The 14,084-nt window shown below is 44.6% G+C and overlaps 1 protein-coding gene across 1 annotated transcript in view; it reads right to left on the reverse strand.

Annotated features, from left to right (window-relative positions):
• The window catches only part of LOC144686120 (nuclear receptor subfamily 6 group A member 1), a 299,137-nt gene that overhangs the window by 38,848 nt on the left and 246,205 nt on the right, over positions 1–14,084 (reverse strand). Inside the window, exon 5 of the mRNA XM_078551263.1 lies at positions 4,718–4,875. Coding sequence (XP_078407389.1) covers positions 4,718–4,875 — 158 coding nt within the window. The remainder of the gene's footprint in view (positions 1–4,717; positions 4,876–14,084) is intronic.

The raw sequence follows: 14,084 nt of genomic DNA on the forward strand, positions 1-14,084 counted from the left end.
GAGCTGCAAACCACAGAAGGTCCAAATTGCAACCAACAGCTGAACTGAACGGCTCCCGGGGTTCCTTCTGAGCCCCTACTGCATGGAGCCTGCTAACAGCAGCAGCTTTTCAGTATCCAGCCTCTTCCCCTACTGTGGAACACTCAGATAAATTGAAACCAGAGAACCTTCTTAAGCTCCACCCATTTCCATGATGACCTAGCCTTTCAGGGTTCATGGAATGCTTTCAAACTAATTTAGTGTTAACTCCCAAAACAAAACCTCTCTCTGGGCTGCACTTCTTTGCAAGCAGTGTAAGCATCACATCTCCAGCTCTCCAGCTAAGTAAGCCCACCTGCTGTTTTATGGCTCCCTCTCTTCTACTCTGACTCTACTAAACAAAGTTTAAATAAGTTGTGAAGAGCAAATAAGGAGGCTACAAAAGGAGTTGGTTAGGTTAGTGGGCAGAGATCTGGCAAATGGAGTATAATGTAGGAAAATGTGAAATTGTCCATTTTGGCAGGAAAAATAAAAAGAAGCATATTATCTAAATGGTGAGAGATTCAGAACTCGGAGATACAGGGGGATCTGGGTGTCCTGGTGTGTGAATCATAAAAGGTTAGTATGCAGTTCCAGCAAATAATTAGGAAAGCAAATAGAATGTTATTGTTTATTGCAAAGGGAATTGCATGCAAGAGTAGGGAGGTTATGCTTCAGTTATGCAGGATATTGTTTTTTTTTTATTCATTAACAGGATGTGGACTTTACTGGCTGGGCCAGCATTTATTGCCCATCCCTAGTTGCCCTTGAGAAGGTTGTGGTGAGCTGCCTTCTTGAACCGCTACAGTCCATGTGGTGTAGGTACACTCACAGTGCTGTTAGGAAGGGAGTTGCAGAATCTTGTCCCAGCAACAGTGAAAGAATGGCTATGTATTTCCAAGTCAGGATGGTGAGTAACTTGGAAATTTGGTGAGGCCACATCTGGAGTACTGTGTACAGTATTGGTCTCCTTATTTAAGGGTGGGTGTAACTGCGTTGGAGAATGTTTACTAGACTAATACCAGGAATGAGCAGGCTGTCTTATGAGGAAAGGCTAGACAGGCTAGGCTTGAATCTGCTGGAGTTTAGAAGAGTAAGAGGTGATTTGATTGAAACATATAAGATCATGAGAGGACTGGACAGGGTGGGTGTGGAAAGGATGTTTCCTCTTGTGGGAGAATCTAGAACTAGGGATCACTGTTTAAAAATAAGGGGACGCCCATTTAAGACAGAGATGAGGAGAATTTTTTTCTCTCAGACGGTCGTGAGTCTTTGGAACTCCCTTCCTCAAAAGACGGTGGAGGCAGAATCTTTGAATATTTTTAGGGCAGAGGTAGATGGATTCTTGCTAAGCAAGGGGTGAAAGATTATCAGGGGTAGGCAGAAATGTGGAACTGAGGTTAAAATCTGATCAGTCATGATCTTACTGAATGACGGAGCAGGCTTGAGGAGCCGTGCAGCCTACTCCTGCTCCTAATTATTCTCTGTGTATGTAAACAGGGTAACCTTCTTAACTGCCATCTCTTGAGATGTTTTGGCAATCTCTAAAGCCCAGCATTTTAGTTACCTTACCTTCACAACAACAATCTTCCCAGAACTAAATATTACCTCTAAAATATTAACACATCCCATGAACTTGATATTCATCACAATAGCCACTCAAAGACAGGTAGCATTTTTTCGTCTTGAAAAATCAGAATTCTGCCAGCAGTGTTCCTCAGGCATATCCTGGGTTATAGGCCAGATAATTGGAATGGAGTGCTGAGAAGTCAGCAAAGACCTTTGATACCGCAGTGGATCTGGGTGGAGGACTCATGCACCTGTCAGCTCCAAATATTGTTAAACAAACATTTCATGCCTAAAAAGTGGGGTTGATACTAATAGTTTTCTAGGCCAATGTTCAATACCAATTTTTCTAGGCCAATGTTCAGTATTCAATCAAATTAGTAACAATACCGTAGAGGAGGAATTCCTGGAGTGTATACAGGATGGTTTTCTGGACCAATACGTTGAGGAACCAACTAGAGAACAGGCCATCCTAGACTGGGTATTGTGTAATGAGAAAGGAACAATTGGCAATCTAGTTGTGCGAGGCCCCTTGGGGATGAGCGACCATAATATGATAGAACTCTTCATCAAGATGGAGAGTGACGTAGTTGATTCTGAGACTAGGGTCTTGAATCTTAATAAAGGAAACTACAATGGTATGAGGTGTGAATTGGCTATGATGGATTGGGAAACGTTACTTAAAAGGGATGATGGTGGATAGGCAATGGCAAACATTCAAAGAGCGCATGGGTGAACTGCAACAAATTTATTCCTGTCTGGCCCAGAAGTAAAACAGAGAAAGTGGCCAAACCATGCCTTACAAGGGAAATTAGAGATAGTATTAGATCCAAGGAAGAGGCATACAAATTGGCCAGAAAAAGCAACTGACCTGAGGATCGGGAGCAGTTTAGAATTCAGCAAAGGAGGAGCAAGGGGTTGATTAAGAAGAGGAAAATAGAGTACGAAAGTAAGCTTGCGGGGAACATAAAAACTGACTGTAAAACTTTCTGTTGGTATGTGAAGAGAAAAAGATTGGTGTAGACAAATGTAGTCAGAAACAGAGGAATTTATATTGGGGAACAAAGAAATGGCTGACCAAGTAAATACATACTTTGGTTCTGTCTTCACAAAGGAGGACACAAATAACATACCAGAAATGTTGGGGAACACAGGGTTTAGTGAGAGGGAGGAACTGAAAGAAATTAGTAAGGAAATGGTGTTGGGGAAATTGATGGGTTGAAGGCCGATAGATCCCCAGGGCCTAGAAATAGTGGATGCATTGGTGGTCATCTTCCCAGATTCTATAGACTATGGAACAGTTCCTACAGATTGGAGGGTAGCTAATGTAACCCCACTATTTAAAAAGGGAGATAGAGAGAAAACAGGGAAGTAGTGGTAGTGGGGAAAATTCTAGAGTTCATTATAAAAGATTTAATAGCTGAGCACTTGGAAAACAGTGGCAGAATTGGACAGAGTCAGCATGGATTTACGAAAGGGAAATCATGCTTGACAAATCTACTGGAATTTTTGAAGGATGTAACTAGTAGAGTTGATGAGGGGGAGCCAGTGGAGGGTTTATTTGGACTTTAAGAAGGCTTTTGACAAAGTCCTACATAAGAGATTAAGTAGTGTATTGAGATGGATAGAAAACTAGTTGGCAGACAGGAAACAAAGAGTAGGAATAAACAAATGGGTCTTTTTCCGAATGGCAGGCAGTGACTAGTGGGGTACCGCAGGGATCGGTGCTGGGACCCCAGCTATTCACAATATATATTAATGATTTAGATGAGCGAACTAAATATAATATCTCCAAATTTGTGGATGACACAAAGCTGGGTGGAAGGGTGAGAGGAGGATGCAGAAATGCTTCAGTGTGATTTGGACAAGTTGAGTGAGTGGGCAAATGCATGGCAGATGCAATATAATGTGGATAAATGTGAGGTTATCCACTTTGGTAGCAAAAACGGGAAGGCAGATTATTATCTGAATGGCTATAAATTGAGAGAGGGGAATGTGCAACGATACCCGGGTGTCCTCGTACACCAGTCACTGAAGGTAAGCATGCAGGTGCAGCAGGTGGTAAAGAAGGCAAATCGCATGTTGGCCTTCATAGCAAGAGGATTTGAGTACGGGAGCAAGGATGTCTTGCTGCAATTATACAGGGCCTTGGTGAGACCACACCTGGAATAATGTGCGCAGTTTTGGTCTCCTTATCTGAGGAAGGATGTTCTTGTTGTAGAGGGAGTGCAGCGAAGGTTTACCAGACTGATTCCTGGGATGGCGGGACTGACATATGAGGAGAGATTGAGTCGGTTAGAATTATATTCGCTGGAGTTCAGAAGAATGAGGGGGGGGTCTCATAAAAACTTATAAAATTCTAACAGGACTAGACAGGGTAGATGCAGGAAGGATGTTCCCGATGGTGGGGGAGTCCAGAACCAGGGGTTACAGTCTGAGGATATGGGATGGACCATTTAGGACTGAGATGAGGAGAAATTTCTTCACCCAGAGATTGGTGAGCCTGTGGAATTTGCTACCACAGAAAGTAGTTGAGGCCAAAACATTGTATGTTTTCAAGAAGGAGTTAGATATATCTCTTGGGATGAAAGGGATCAAAGGATATGGGGAGAAAGCGGGAGCAGGCTATTGAGCTGGATGATCAGCCATGATCATGATGAATGGCAGAGCAGGTTCCAAGGGCCGAATGGCCCACTCCTGCTCCTATTTTCTATGTTTCTGATGGACGGTACACCTACAAAACACCATAACTTGTCATTGACAGATATTGACCAAGCTGATGAGTATTTCAAGCATTTTCTGCTTTTATTTCATGGCACATATTTGTTTTACTTCAACAGAAACAAAAGTCAGGGGATCGATATTCAAAAGTGGAATGATGCAAATAGTACAAGTGAGAACGCATTTATCTCCAAAAGCAATAAATCATGTATGAATGAATAATATGCATTTTATGAATTTGTTTGGCACATTTTAATTTTTCTGGTAAGTCAATTTTATACTAATGCTTAATGGTTAATAGAATAATATATCCACAATACTGGATTAAATAATTAAACGTGCAAAATACGAATTAAAAGATCCTGAACATTTAACTCAATTTTGCTTCCATATCTAACACAAAAGCTCCCACCTTGAGGAAGGAGTGGAAACAGGTGATGGTTGGTTTCCCTCGGAGATACCATTGCCAGGGGAGCTATGATCACTGTCCCCATTGTTGCTCCATGAGTTATTAGCCTCCTCTTCAAACTCTTGACCAGACATAATTCTTTCAATCTCTTCTTCAGATATCTGAAATATGTAATAAAGTATTCTTTGGCCTGCTGAAATATTTATTAATAAGAATGAATGCCTGTTCAATTCAAAAACAATACACAATGAATGCTGGATATCTGAAAGAAAAAAATTGAGAAAAGCATGCTTGCAGGCTGAACAGAGGTGTTCTGTAAAATAGTGACCTCATCTGTGTTTGGTCTCCCCAATTTAGAGCAGACTGTGTTGTGAGCAGTGAATACTGTAAATTGAAAGAAGAAGAAATACATGTAAATTGCTGTTTCACCTGGAAGCGCTGTACTGGGCCTTGGTTGGCAGCTGTTCATCATTCTGCCATTCACATCTCCTCTAGACACATCTTTTGTTTCTTTACTTATTCCATTACTACTCCCTTTGACCTTGCATCCAACCCTTTTGCCATTTATTCTCTCCTGTTCTCTACCCTATCAAAGACCCTTCCTTTTGATCTTTTTCCCATCCTCCCCCTTTTCACTTGCTCAAAACCCATTACATTTCTAACTTTTCCCAGCTCCTGTGAAAGATCATCGGCCTGAGACATTCCCTTTGTTACTTTCTCCACATATTCTGCCAGGCCTGAATATTTCCACCATTTTCTGTTTTTGTGTCTGTAGAATTGTCACGATTTAAAGAGAAAATAAACTTCTGTATTAATAGAAAAGGTTATGTTGACAATATGCTGAAAAGAAAAATATTGGTAGATAAATGGGTGGGAAGAGGAGAGAGTGGGAACAAGAGAGAGTTGCATTATTGCTCCACTGCATCTTTTGCAAATGTCCCACATTCCTTCACAATTAATTATTTTCAAATACTTGAAAAAAATACTTGTGTCAACTATAAGAAGTTGCACTTGTTTCAAGTCATATTGTGGAAAAGTAGCTCATGGACCATTTCTTCCCACCTTTTCCAACTGTAGTATTAAGATGCAAAGAGCAAACAATTTCATAATATATTCATCTCTGAGTATTTCTTGCATAAACAGAAATTAGACACTACCTAATAAATGGGAATGAACATGACTGAGATTGAACATGACTAAGATTCTACAAGACATACTAACTACAGGAAATATTGCACATTTGTTTAGAATGTCATTCCATACAAGGTGACCAAAGGAAATCTAGTCCAAGGGTCTATTGTTTTATTTCTAAAGGGGCCAATTTTTGTCACCATTACGCTTCTTAATTGGATGCACATGGGATACAATGGAGTGCAACAATGGATGAAAATCTGTTCCATCGGACCTACGCCTATTTTGTATCTGATGTGTATATACAGTCAGGTTTTACCTGCTGTTGAAAGTTTCCACCAGAAACAGATGGGAGTTTCACAGCCAAGTGACATAATTTAAACATCCATATTATTTTCCTAATTTTTTTGCCATTATGTAGGTTTACACTTTGGTCAATATTAGGTGGGAGCCCAGGGTGGCTAGCTGCACCTTTCATTAGTTAGGAATCTAAAAGGGGAGCCTTTTGCCTTTTGGTGCTCAACTTTGTGGGTTAAGTGAAAGAGATGTTTGAGAGTATTTGGAGCACCTGTTTTGGAAAGCAACTTATTCCTTGCGACAGTTAGTTTCGCTCTGGGAATCTATTTGTGTTGCCTGGATGAAGAGGAAGATGGACAATGCACTGCATCACATGAGGACTGTTACTGCTTGCCACTATTTGCATGTGTACACAGAGGACTTACCTGGACACGTGCAACAATGCGTGCAGAGGGTTTGAATTACCAAGAAGGCAGTGGCAGAGTTGTGTTGCATAATGAAACCTGACCTGTCAAGATCACTACAATCCTGTTTTTTTCCACCTCAGGCTCATTCCAGGCTGCCACAGGGGACATAAGCAATATTAGTCAATCGTACAGTTTACTGACATATTTAACAGATGACTGACATGTTCCCTCATAGCCAAAATTTTACCCACCTTGGGAGTGGGTTGGCAGATGGGTTTTGGGGGGGTGGGGGGGGGGGGGGGGGGTGGGGGGGGGTGAGGGATGCCACGCCCATCACCTACCCACCTCCACCAACAGCAGAGTAGGTGGCAAGCAGCCTGCTCTTGGGCCAATTGAATGAATAAAGGACCTCACTCAACAGCCACTAGTATTTTGCCAGCAGTTGAGGCCCACGTGGCGAGCCCGCCTGACTGGGCTCGGGGAGTGGGGTGGGGGGCCTCCAATTCAGGCACCCCCGTGACCTAGTGCTGCCCCGGCTTAAAGAAACCCCTGGCTTCTCAATCGCGCCTCTCTCCCCATGCAGCCTGCTTGACTGACCCCAGTAAGCCCATCCCTCCTAAATTTACTCCAGGCCTCCAGTGCTGTTCCAGGCCTCCGGGGCTGTTCCTGTCCGATCCCTACTGCAGTTCCAGCAGTGGGAACTGCTCCCGATTGTGCTGCAGGGACTGAAAAGCTGACAACCCTCTGATTAGTCAACAGCCCTTAGAGACCAGTCACCAAGCCTCATGGGGTGGAAGCCATGACTTGAGACAACTAATTGCCTGAGGGCCGTAAAATTTAGTCATGGGTTCCAGGTCTGATGGAGGCGGGCCTGCCCAGGACTTTCCAGCTAGTTTGCGTGGTCACTGTCTCTGCGTGAAACCCTGGCCCTGCTCTTCCCGTATGGCAACCAGTAGTAGCAGCAGAGGGCAAAAAATTCACGAATTCCACAATGTCACCGAGTACACTCATACAATCCTAGGTGTGCAAAGAAGCACTGCATTGCTTAATCAAAAGGGATACCACTCCACCAATGCGCAACTCATCTGAAACCATCTGCACAAAAAAATGCCAGGAGGCAGATTGGGAGGCTGTCCTGTGGTACAGCCAAATTAAGTATAAATGCTTGTTGCATGTTCCAGAATTTGTGATACAACAAGGGATCAGCAGGGAACACAAAGTGGAGGAACACAAAAAGTGGGGGAACACTGAGGCTCCTGGACAATGAGGAGGCTGTTGCAAGGACCTTTGCATCTGCAAGAGCCATTCAGCAGGTGACCCACAGGTGACCCTCTGCACAAACTGCTAGTCTCTAACTCTTCACAACTCAACAGCATCTATATTTCTTCCAGCTCTCACAGAACTCTTAAACACTCTATTTTTAGCCACCTAATAGTGCAATATCAAGGGCTTGGCATGTATGAGGGCTGTACTGTGTCTGCAAGATGTTCTTTAAATTGAGGCAACTTCTATGAGCAGGAGACAGCCTGGTCCTGTTCACTTTCTCAAACAAGGGTGTTGCAGAAAGGAACAAATATTATGCAATTATGGAGCAACAAAAAACAATGATGATGTATGTTGTTATCTTATGAGACAGTAATATCATCCATGGGCATTCACTCCTGCCTCGCTACTGCAGCAGTAAGCATCATTTCAACATGCTTACTGATCAATGTGACAATGGATCTAATGACAGCAATGAAATTAGGCATGTATCATCACTCTCTCTATTTGATGAGCAAGGAGCAGCAAAAAGTGGAGCCCAAGGTCAGTGTAACAGCAGTTCGAACATTCATGAGGTACAAAGGCTGGCCTTAGCACCTTTTTCACTGGATGTTCTGCTGCCAGCATCCCTGGAGTTTCCACACACTCTCTAGTAAGCTCCAAAATTTCTATTTTGTGTTATCAACGCAACAAGCAGGTTGTGGACTTCTTCACTACAGCTTCCATTTACAGAAAGGCATTAGCTTACTTTCTAATAGCTTCATTAATTTTTAATTCTTGGAAAGCATCCTTCTTTTAAAAGCAGGTCCACAAGTTTCAGATCCCTGCAGTCATTAGATGAGGATGGACATGACTTGCTAAGAGGTTCTTGCTCCCACTATGTCACCATCACAGATTCTTACTCACTGGTGATTTGTGTATTACTTAATGCACCCTTCTTAATCTCTCGACCATGGATGCTGCTGTCTCACAGTTTAATGGCTGCAAAATCTGAGGTGTAATATTTCTTATAGATATAGAAAATACAGGAAAAACTCAGCAAGTCTGGCAGCATCTGGGGGGAGAGAGAAATAGAGTTAATGTTTCAAGTCCGCATGACTCTTCTTCAGAGCTCTGAAGAAGAGTTGCGCGGACTTGAAACGTTAATTCCGTTTCTCTTTCCCCAGATGCTGTCAGGCCTGCTGAGTTTTTCCTGCATTTATTTCATATTTCCAGTGTCCGCAGTATTTTGCTTTTATCTTAGTGCAATATTTCTTCCTGGTTACAGACCACCAATACAACTTCATGTAGCACCCCCAAGGGAAGAGGAATGAAAGTGTTACAATAACATCTTAGTGCCAACTGATTAGATGCTTGATTTCTGTGAATGGGTGCTATGAAATTATTCTTTATTGTATTCTTTTGGCTAAGTAAGGGAATGAATTAATTGGATACAGAGAAAAGGTGCAAGTTTGGAACAAACCACAAAGCATCCAATTTCACCACCCTATTTCCACAACAATCTGCTTTGGTTTTCTGTAGCAGTTTTTCAAAGGCAGTAGCAGGTTAGAGTCTGGTGGATAGGTGGACAACCACTGTGTGACACATCACCCTCTCGTTATGTGCAGTCTTCTGCAAAAACAGTAGTAGGGACTGATCGATATTGGTAGGATATAAAGGTACCCCTGTATAAGAGTGCTGCCCACAGAAGCCCTGAAATGTATCAAACAGCACAATATGTAGATAGAACGATCTGCCAAGAACTGAAAAATGCTACAAAATACACCCTAGTACATTAATAGCTTCCCATGATTGTTCATTTAAATACTACAACACTGGTGGGGGGGGAGCTATGTATGGTACACGTTTCTCATACAAACCTTTAATATACAGTGGGGCAACTACAAAATTAACATAACTTTTACAGCAACACAGCCAAGTTTGTTACAGACTGCCATTTCCCTTCATTGATGCCTCCTGTAAGACACCCTTCCCCACTTTTTTGGCCAGCAGCGATGGAAAGTGTGGTCGACAGTGCTATCAAGCGGCACTTACTCAGCAATAACATGCGCACTGACGGTCGGTTTGGGTTCCGTCAGGGCCACTAAGCTCCTGACCACATCATAGCCTTAGTCCAAACATGGACAAAAAAACTAAACTCAAAACGGGAGGAGAGAGTGACTGCCCCCGACATCAAGGCAGCATTTGACTGAGTGTGGCGTCAAGGAGCCCTAGCAAAACTGAAGTCAATGTGAATCAGGGGAAATCTTTCCACTAGTTTGAGTCATATCCAGCACAAAGGAAGACGGTTGTAGTTATTGGAGGTCAATCATCTCAGTCCCAGGACATTGCTGCAGGAATTCCTCAGGGTAATGTCCTAGGCCCAGTCATCATCAGCTATTTCATAATGACCTCCCCTCCATCATAAGGTCAGAAGTGGGGATGTTCATAGGTGATTACACAACGTTCAGCATTATTTGCAACTCCTCAGATACTGAAGCAGTCTGTGCTCATATGCAGCAAGACCTAGACAATATTCAAGCTTGGACTGATAAATGACAAATAACATTCATGCAACACAATGCCAGGCAATGACCAACTCCAACAAGAGAGATCTTAGTTTTTAATTGACTGCCACTTCTCTTCAAGAAATGCCTACCTTGAAGAAGTTTTGCTCTTCTCTCCGTCAGGATTTTCGTATCTCTCTTTTGCCTTGTTCACCTTCATTGCTTTCCATTTCTCTCCTAGTGTTTTACAAGGTGTTTACTAAAACCCACTTTCACAGCCATATTTCCTTCCTCAATGACTGTCTCCGTCTCCGACTTACCCCATGCGGATTTCAAATGAAGTTCCATCCATCCCTCATGTTTCGAACCCACCCAGGATTACAGGTATCTCTGGGATATACAGCGCTCCTCCGACTGCTGTTCTCGTCGCATTCTGAGATCCACACTCAGTGCCATGCGCCGCCATATGAACACACTCGACCTCTCCCTCCAGCAGCACCGCCACACCCTTTTTCAAAGCTGCGCGTGCCCCCAGTTTCATTTTATTCTTCGTCTCATCCAACGCCTCAACAAGAAGCTTTGTCTCTTTCTTTCAGGTGCAAAGGAACGCAAGCTCCAACAACTTATCGACACCAACACCCATCCAGGACCCTCCACCCCTGCCTGTCCCTCTGTCCCCATCCCGTCTTCCAATCCCAGTCACGGCCGTGTATTCATCATACCCCCTGACCTTCCCCTCTCCGACGCTGAACGTTCAGTGCTCAGCAAAGGACTTAGTTTCATACCCTTACGCCCTCATCTCAATGAATTTCGGGCTCGGCACGATGCTGAACGCTTCTTCCGCCGCTTTCGTCTCCATGCTCACTTCTTTGGGCAGGAGACCTCTCCCCGTTCAACGGATCCTTTTACCCACTTCCAATATTCTCCCTCCGCCTGGACCCCTCCCTCTGGATTCTTACCTTCTCTTGGTCTTTTCATTGAGAACTGTCGGCGTGACATTAGTTGTCTCAATTTCTCTGCTCCTCTCACCCACTCTAACCTGTCTCTCTCTGAACTTGCTGCACTCCGTTCTCTCAGGTCCAACCCTGACATTGTCATCAAACCCACGGACAAGGGTGGTGCTGTTGTTGTCTGGCGCACTAGCCTCTATCTCACAGAGGCTGAGCGTCAACTCGCAGACACTTCCTCCTACCTCTCCCTGGACCATGACCCCACCACTGAACATCAAGCCATTGTTTCCAGGACTGTTACTGACCTCATCTCCTCTGGAGATCTTCCTTCCACAGCTTCCAACCTCATAGTCTCCCAACCTCGGACGGCCCGCTTCTACCTCCTACCCAAAATCCACAAACAGGACTGTCCCGGAAGACCGATCGTGTCAGCCTGTTCCTGCCCCAAGGAACTCATTTCTTGCTATCTTGACTCCATTCTCTCTACCCTTGTCCAGTCCCTTCCCACCTACATCTGTGATTCCTCTGACACCCTATATCATATCAATAATTTCCAGTTCCCTGGCCCCAACCGCTTCCTCTTCACCATGGACGTCCAATCCCTCTACACCTCCATCCCTCACCGGGATGGTCTGATGGCTCTCCGCTTCTTCCTCAAACAGAGGCCCGAACAATCCCCATCCACCACTACTCTCCTCCGTCTGGCTGAACTTGTTCTCACACTGAACAATTTCTCCTTTAACTCCTCTCACTTCCTCCAAATAAAAGGTGTGGCTATGGGTACCCGCATGGGCCGCAGCTATGCCTGTCTCTTTATGGGGTATGTGGAACATTCCTTCTTCCAGTCCTACACCTGCCCCCTCCCACAACTCTTTCTCCAGTACATCGATGATTACCTCGGTGCTGCTTCATGCTCTCGTCTGGACCTGGAAAAATTTATTAATTTTGCTTCCAATTTCCACTCCTCCATCATTTTCACATGGTCCATCTCTGACACTTCCCTTCCCTTCCTTGACCTCTCTGTCTCAATTTCTGGTGATAGACTGTCCACCAATATCCATTACAAACCTACCGACTCCCACGGCTACCTCGACTACAGCTCCTCACACCCTGCTTCCTGTAAGGACTCCATCCCATTCTCTCAGTTCCTTCGCCTCCGTTGCATCTGTTCTGATGATGCCACTTTCAAAAACAGTTCCTCTGACATGTCCTCCTTCTTCCTTAACCGAGGTTTTCCACCCACGGTGGTTGACAGGGCCCTCAACCGTGTCCGGCCCATCTCCCGCGCATCCGCCCTCGCACCTTTTTCTCCCTCCCAGAAACATGATAGGGCCCCCCTTGTCCTCACTTATCACCCCACCAGCCTTCTCATTCAAAGGATCATCCTCCGCCATTTCCGCCAACTCCAGCATGATGCCACCACCAAACGCATCTTCCCTTCACCCCACCCTGGCGGCATTCCGTAGGGATCGTACCCTCCGGGACACCCTGGTCCACTTCTCCATCACCCCCTACACTTCAAACCCCTCCCACGGCACCTTCCCATGCAACCGCTGAAGGTGCAGCACCTGCCCCTTTACTTCCCCTCTCCTCACCGTCCAAGGGCCCAAACACTCCTTTCAAGTGAAGCAGCATTTCACTTGCACTTCCCTCAACTTAGTCTACTGCATTCGTTGCTCCCAATGCGGTTTCCTCTACATTGGAGAGACCAAACGCAAACTGGGTGACCGCTTTGCAGAACACCTTCGGTCTGTCCGCAAGCATGACCCAGACCTCCCTGTCGCTTGCCATTTCAACACTCCACCCTGCTCTCATGCCCACATGTCCGTCCTTAGCTTGCTGCATTGTTCCAGTGAAGCTCAACGCAAACTGGAGGAACAGCACCTCAGCTTCCGACTAGGCACTTTACAGCCTTCTGGACTGAATATTGAGTTCAACAATTTTAGATCATGAACTCTCTCCTCCATCCCCACCCCTTTTCCGATTTTCCCCCTTCTTTTTGTTTTTTCGAATAATTTATATAGATTTTTCTTTTCCCACCTACTTCCATTATTTTTAAGTGTATTTCCATCCATTGTTTTATCTCTACCTTTTAGCCTATTTGGATCCCTTCCCCCCACCCCACCAGGGCTATCTGTACCTTGCTCGTCCTGCTTTCTACCCTTAATTAGCACATTCCTTTAGATAATATCACCACCTTCAACACCTCTTTGTTCTTTTGTCTGTGACATCTTTTGGTTATCTCCACCGATCACGGCCCTCTATCCAGCTCTTCTTGTCCCACCCCCCCTTAAACCAGCTTATATTTCACCTCTCTTCTATTTTTACTTAGTTCTGTTGAAGGGTCATTAGGACTTGAAACGTTAACTGTGCTCCTCTGCGCAGATGCAGCCAGACCTGCTGAGTTTTTCCAGGTATTTCTGTTTTTGTCCAATAAGAGAGAATCTAACCATCTCCCCATGACAATCAATGGCACTATCATTGCTGAATCCCCCAGTATCGACATCCAGGGGGTTATCATTGACCAGAAACTAAACTGGACCAGTCATATAAACACTGTGGCTACAAGAGCTGGTCAGAGGCTAGGAATTCTGTGCTGAGTAACTTGTCTCCTGACTCCCCAAAGCCTGTCCACTATCTACAAGGCACAAGTCAGGAGTGTGATGGAATGGTGTCCACCTGCCTGGATGAGTGCAGCTCCAACAACACTTAAGAAGCTCAACACCATCCAGGACAAAGCAGTCAGCTTAACTGGCACTGCATCCACTACAATAAACATTGTGCACCACCAACGCACAGTAACAGCAGTGTATACCATCTTCAAGATGTACTGCAG

This window comes from Cetorhinus maximus, chromosome 10 (genome assembly GCF_964194155.1).
Source record: "Cetorhinus maximus chromosome 10, sCetMax3.hap1.1, whole genome shotgun sequence".
Lineage (NCBI taxonomy): Eukaryota > Metazoa > Chordata > Chondrichthyes > Lamniformes > Cetorhinidae > Cetorhinus > Cetorhinus maximus.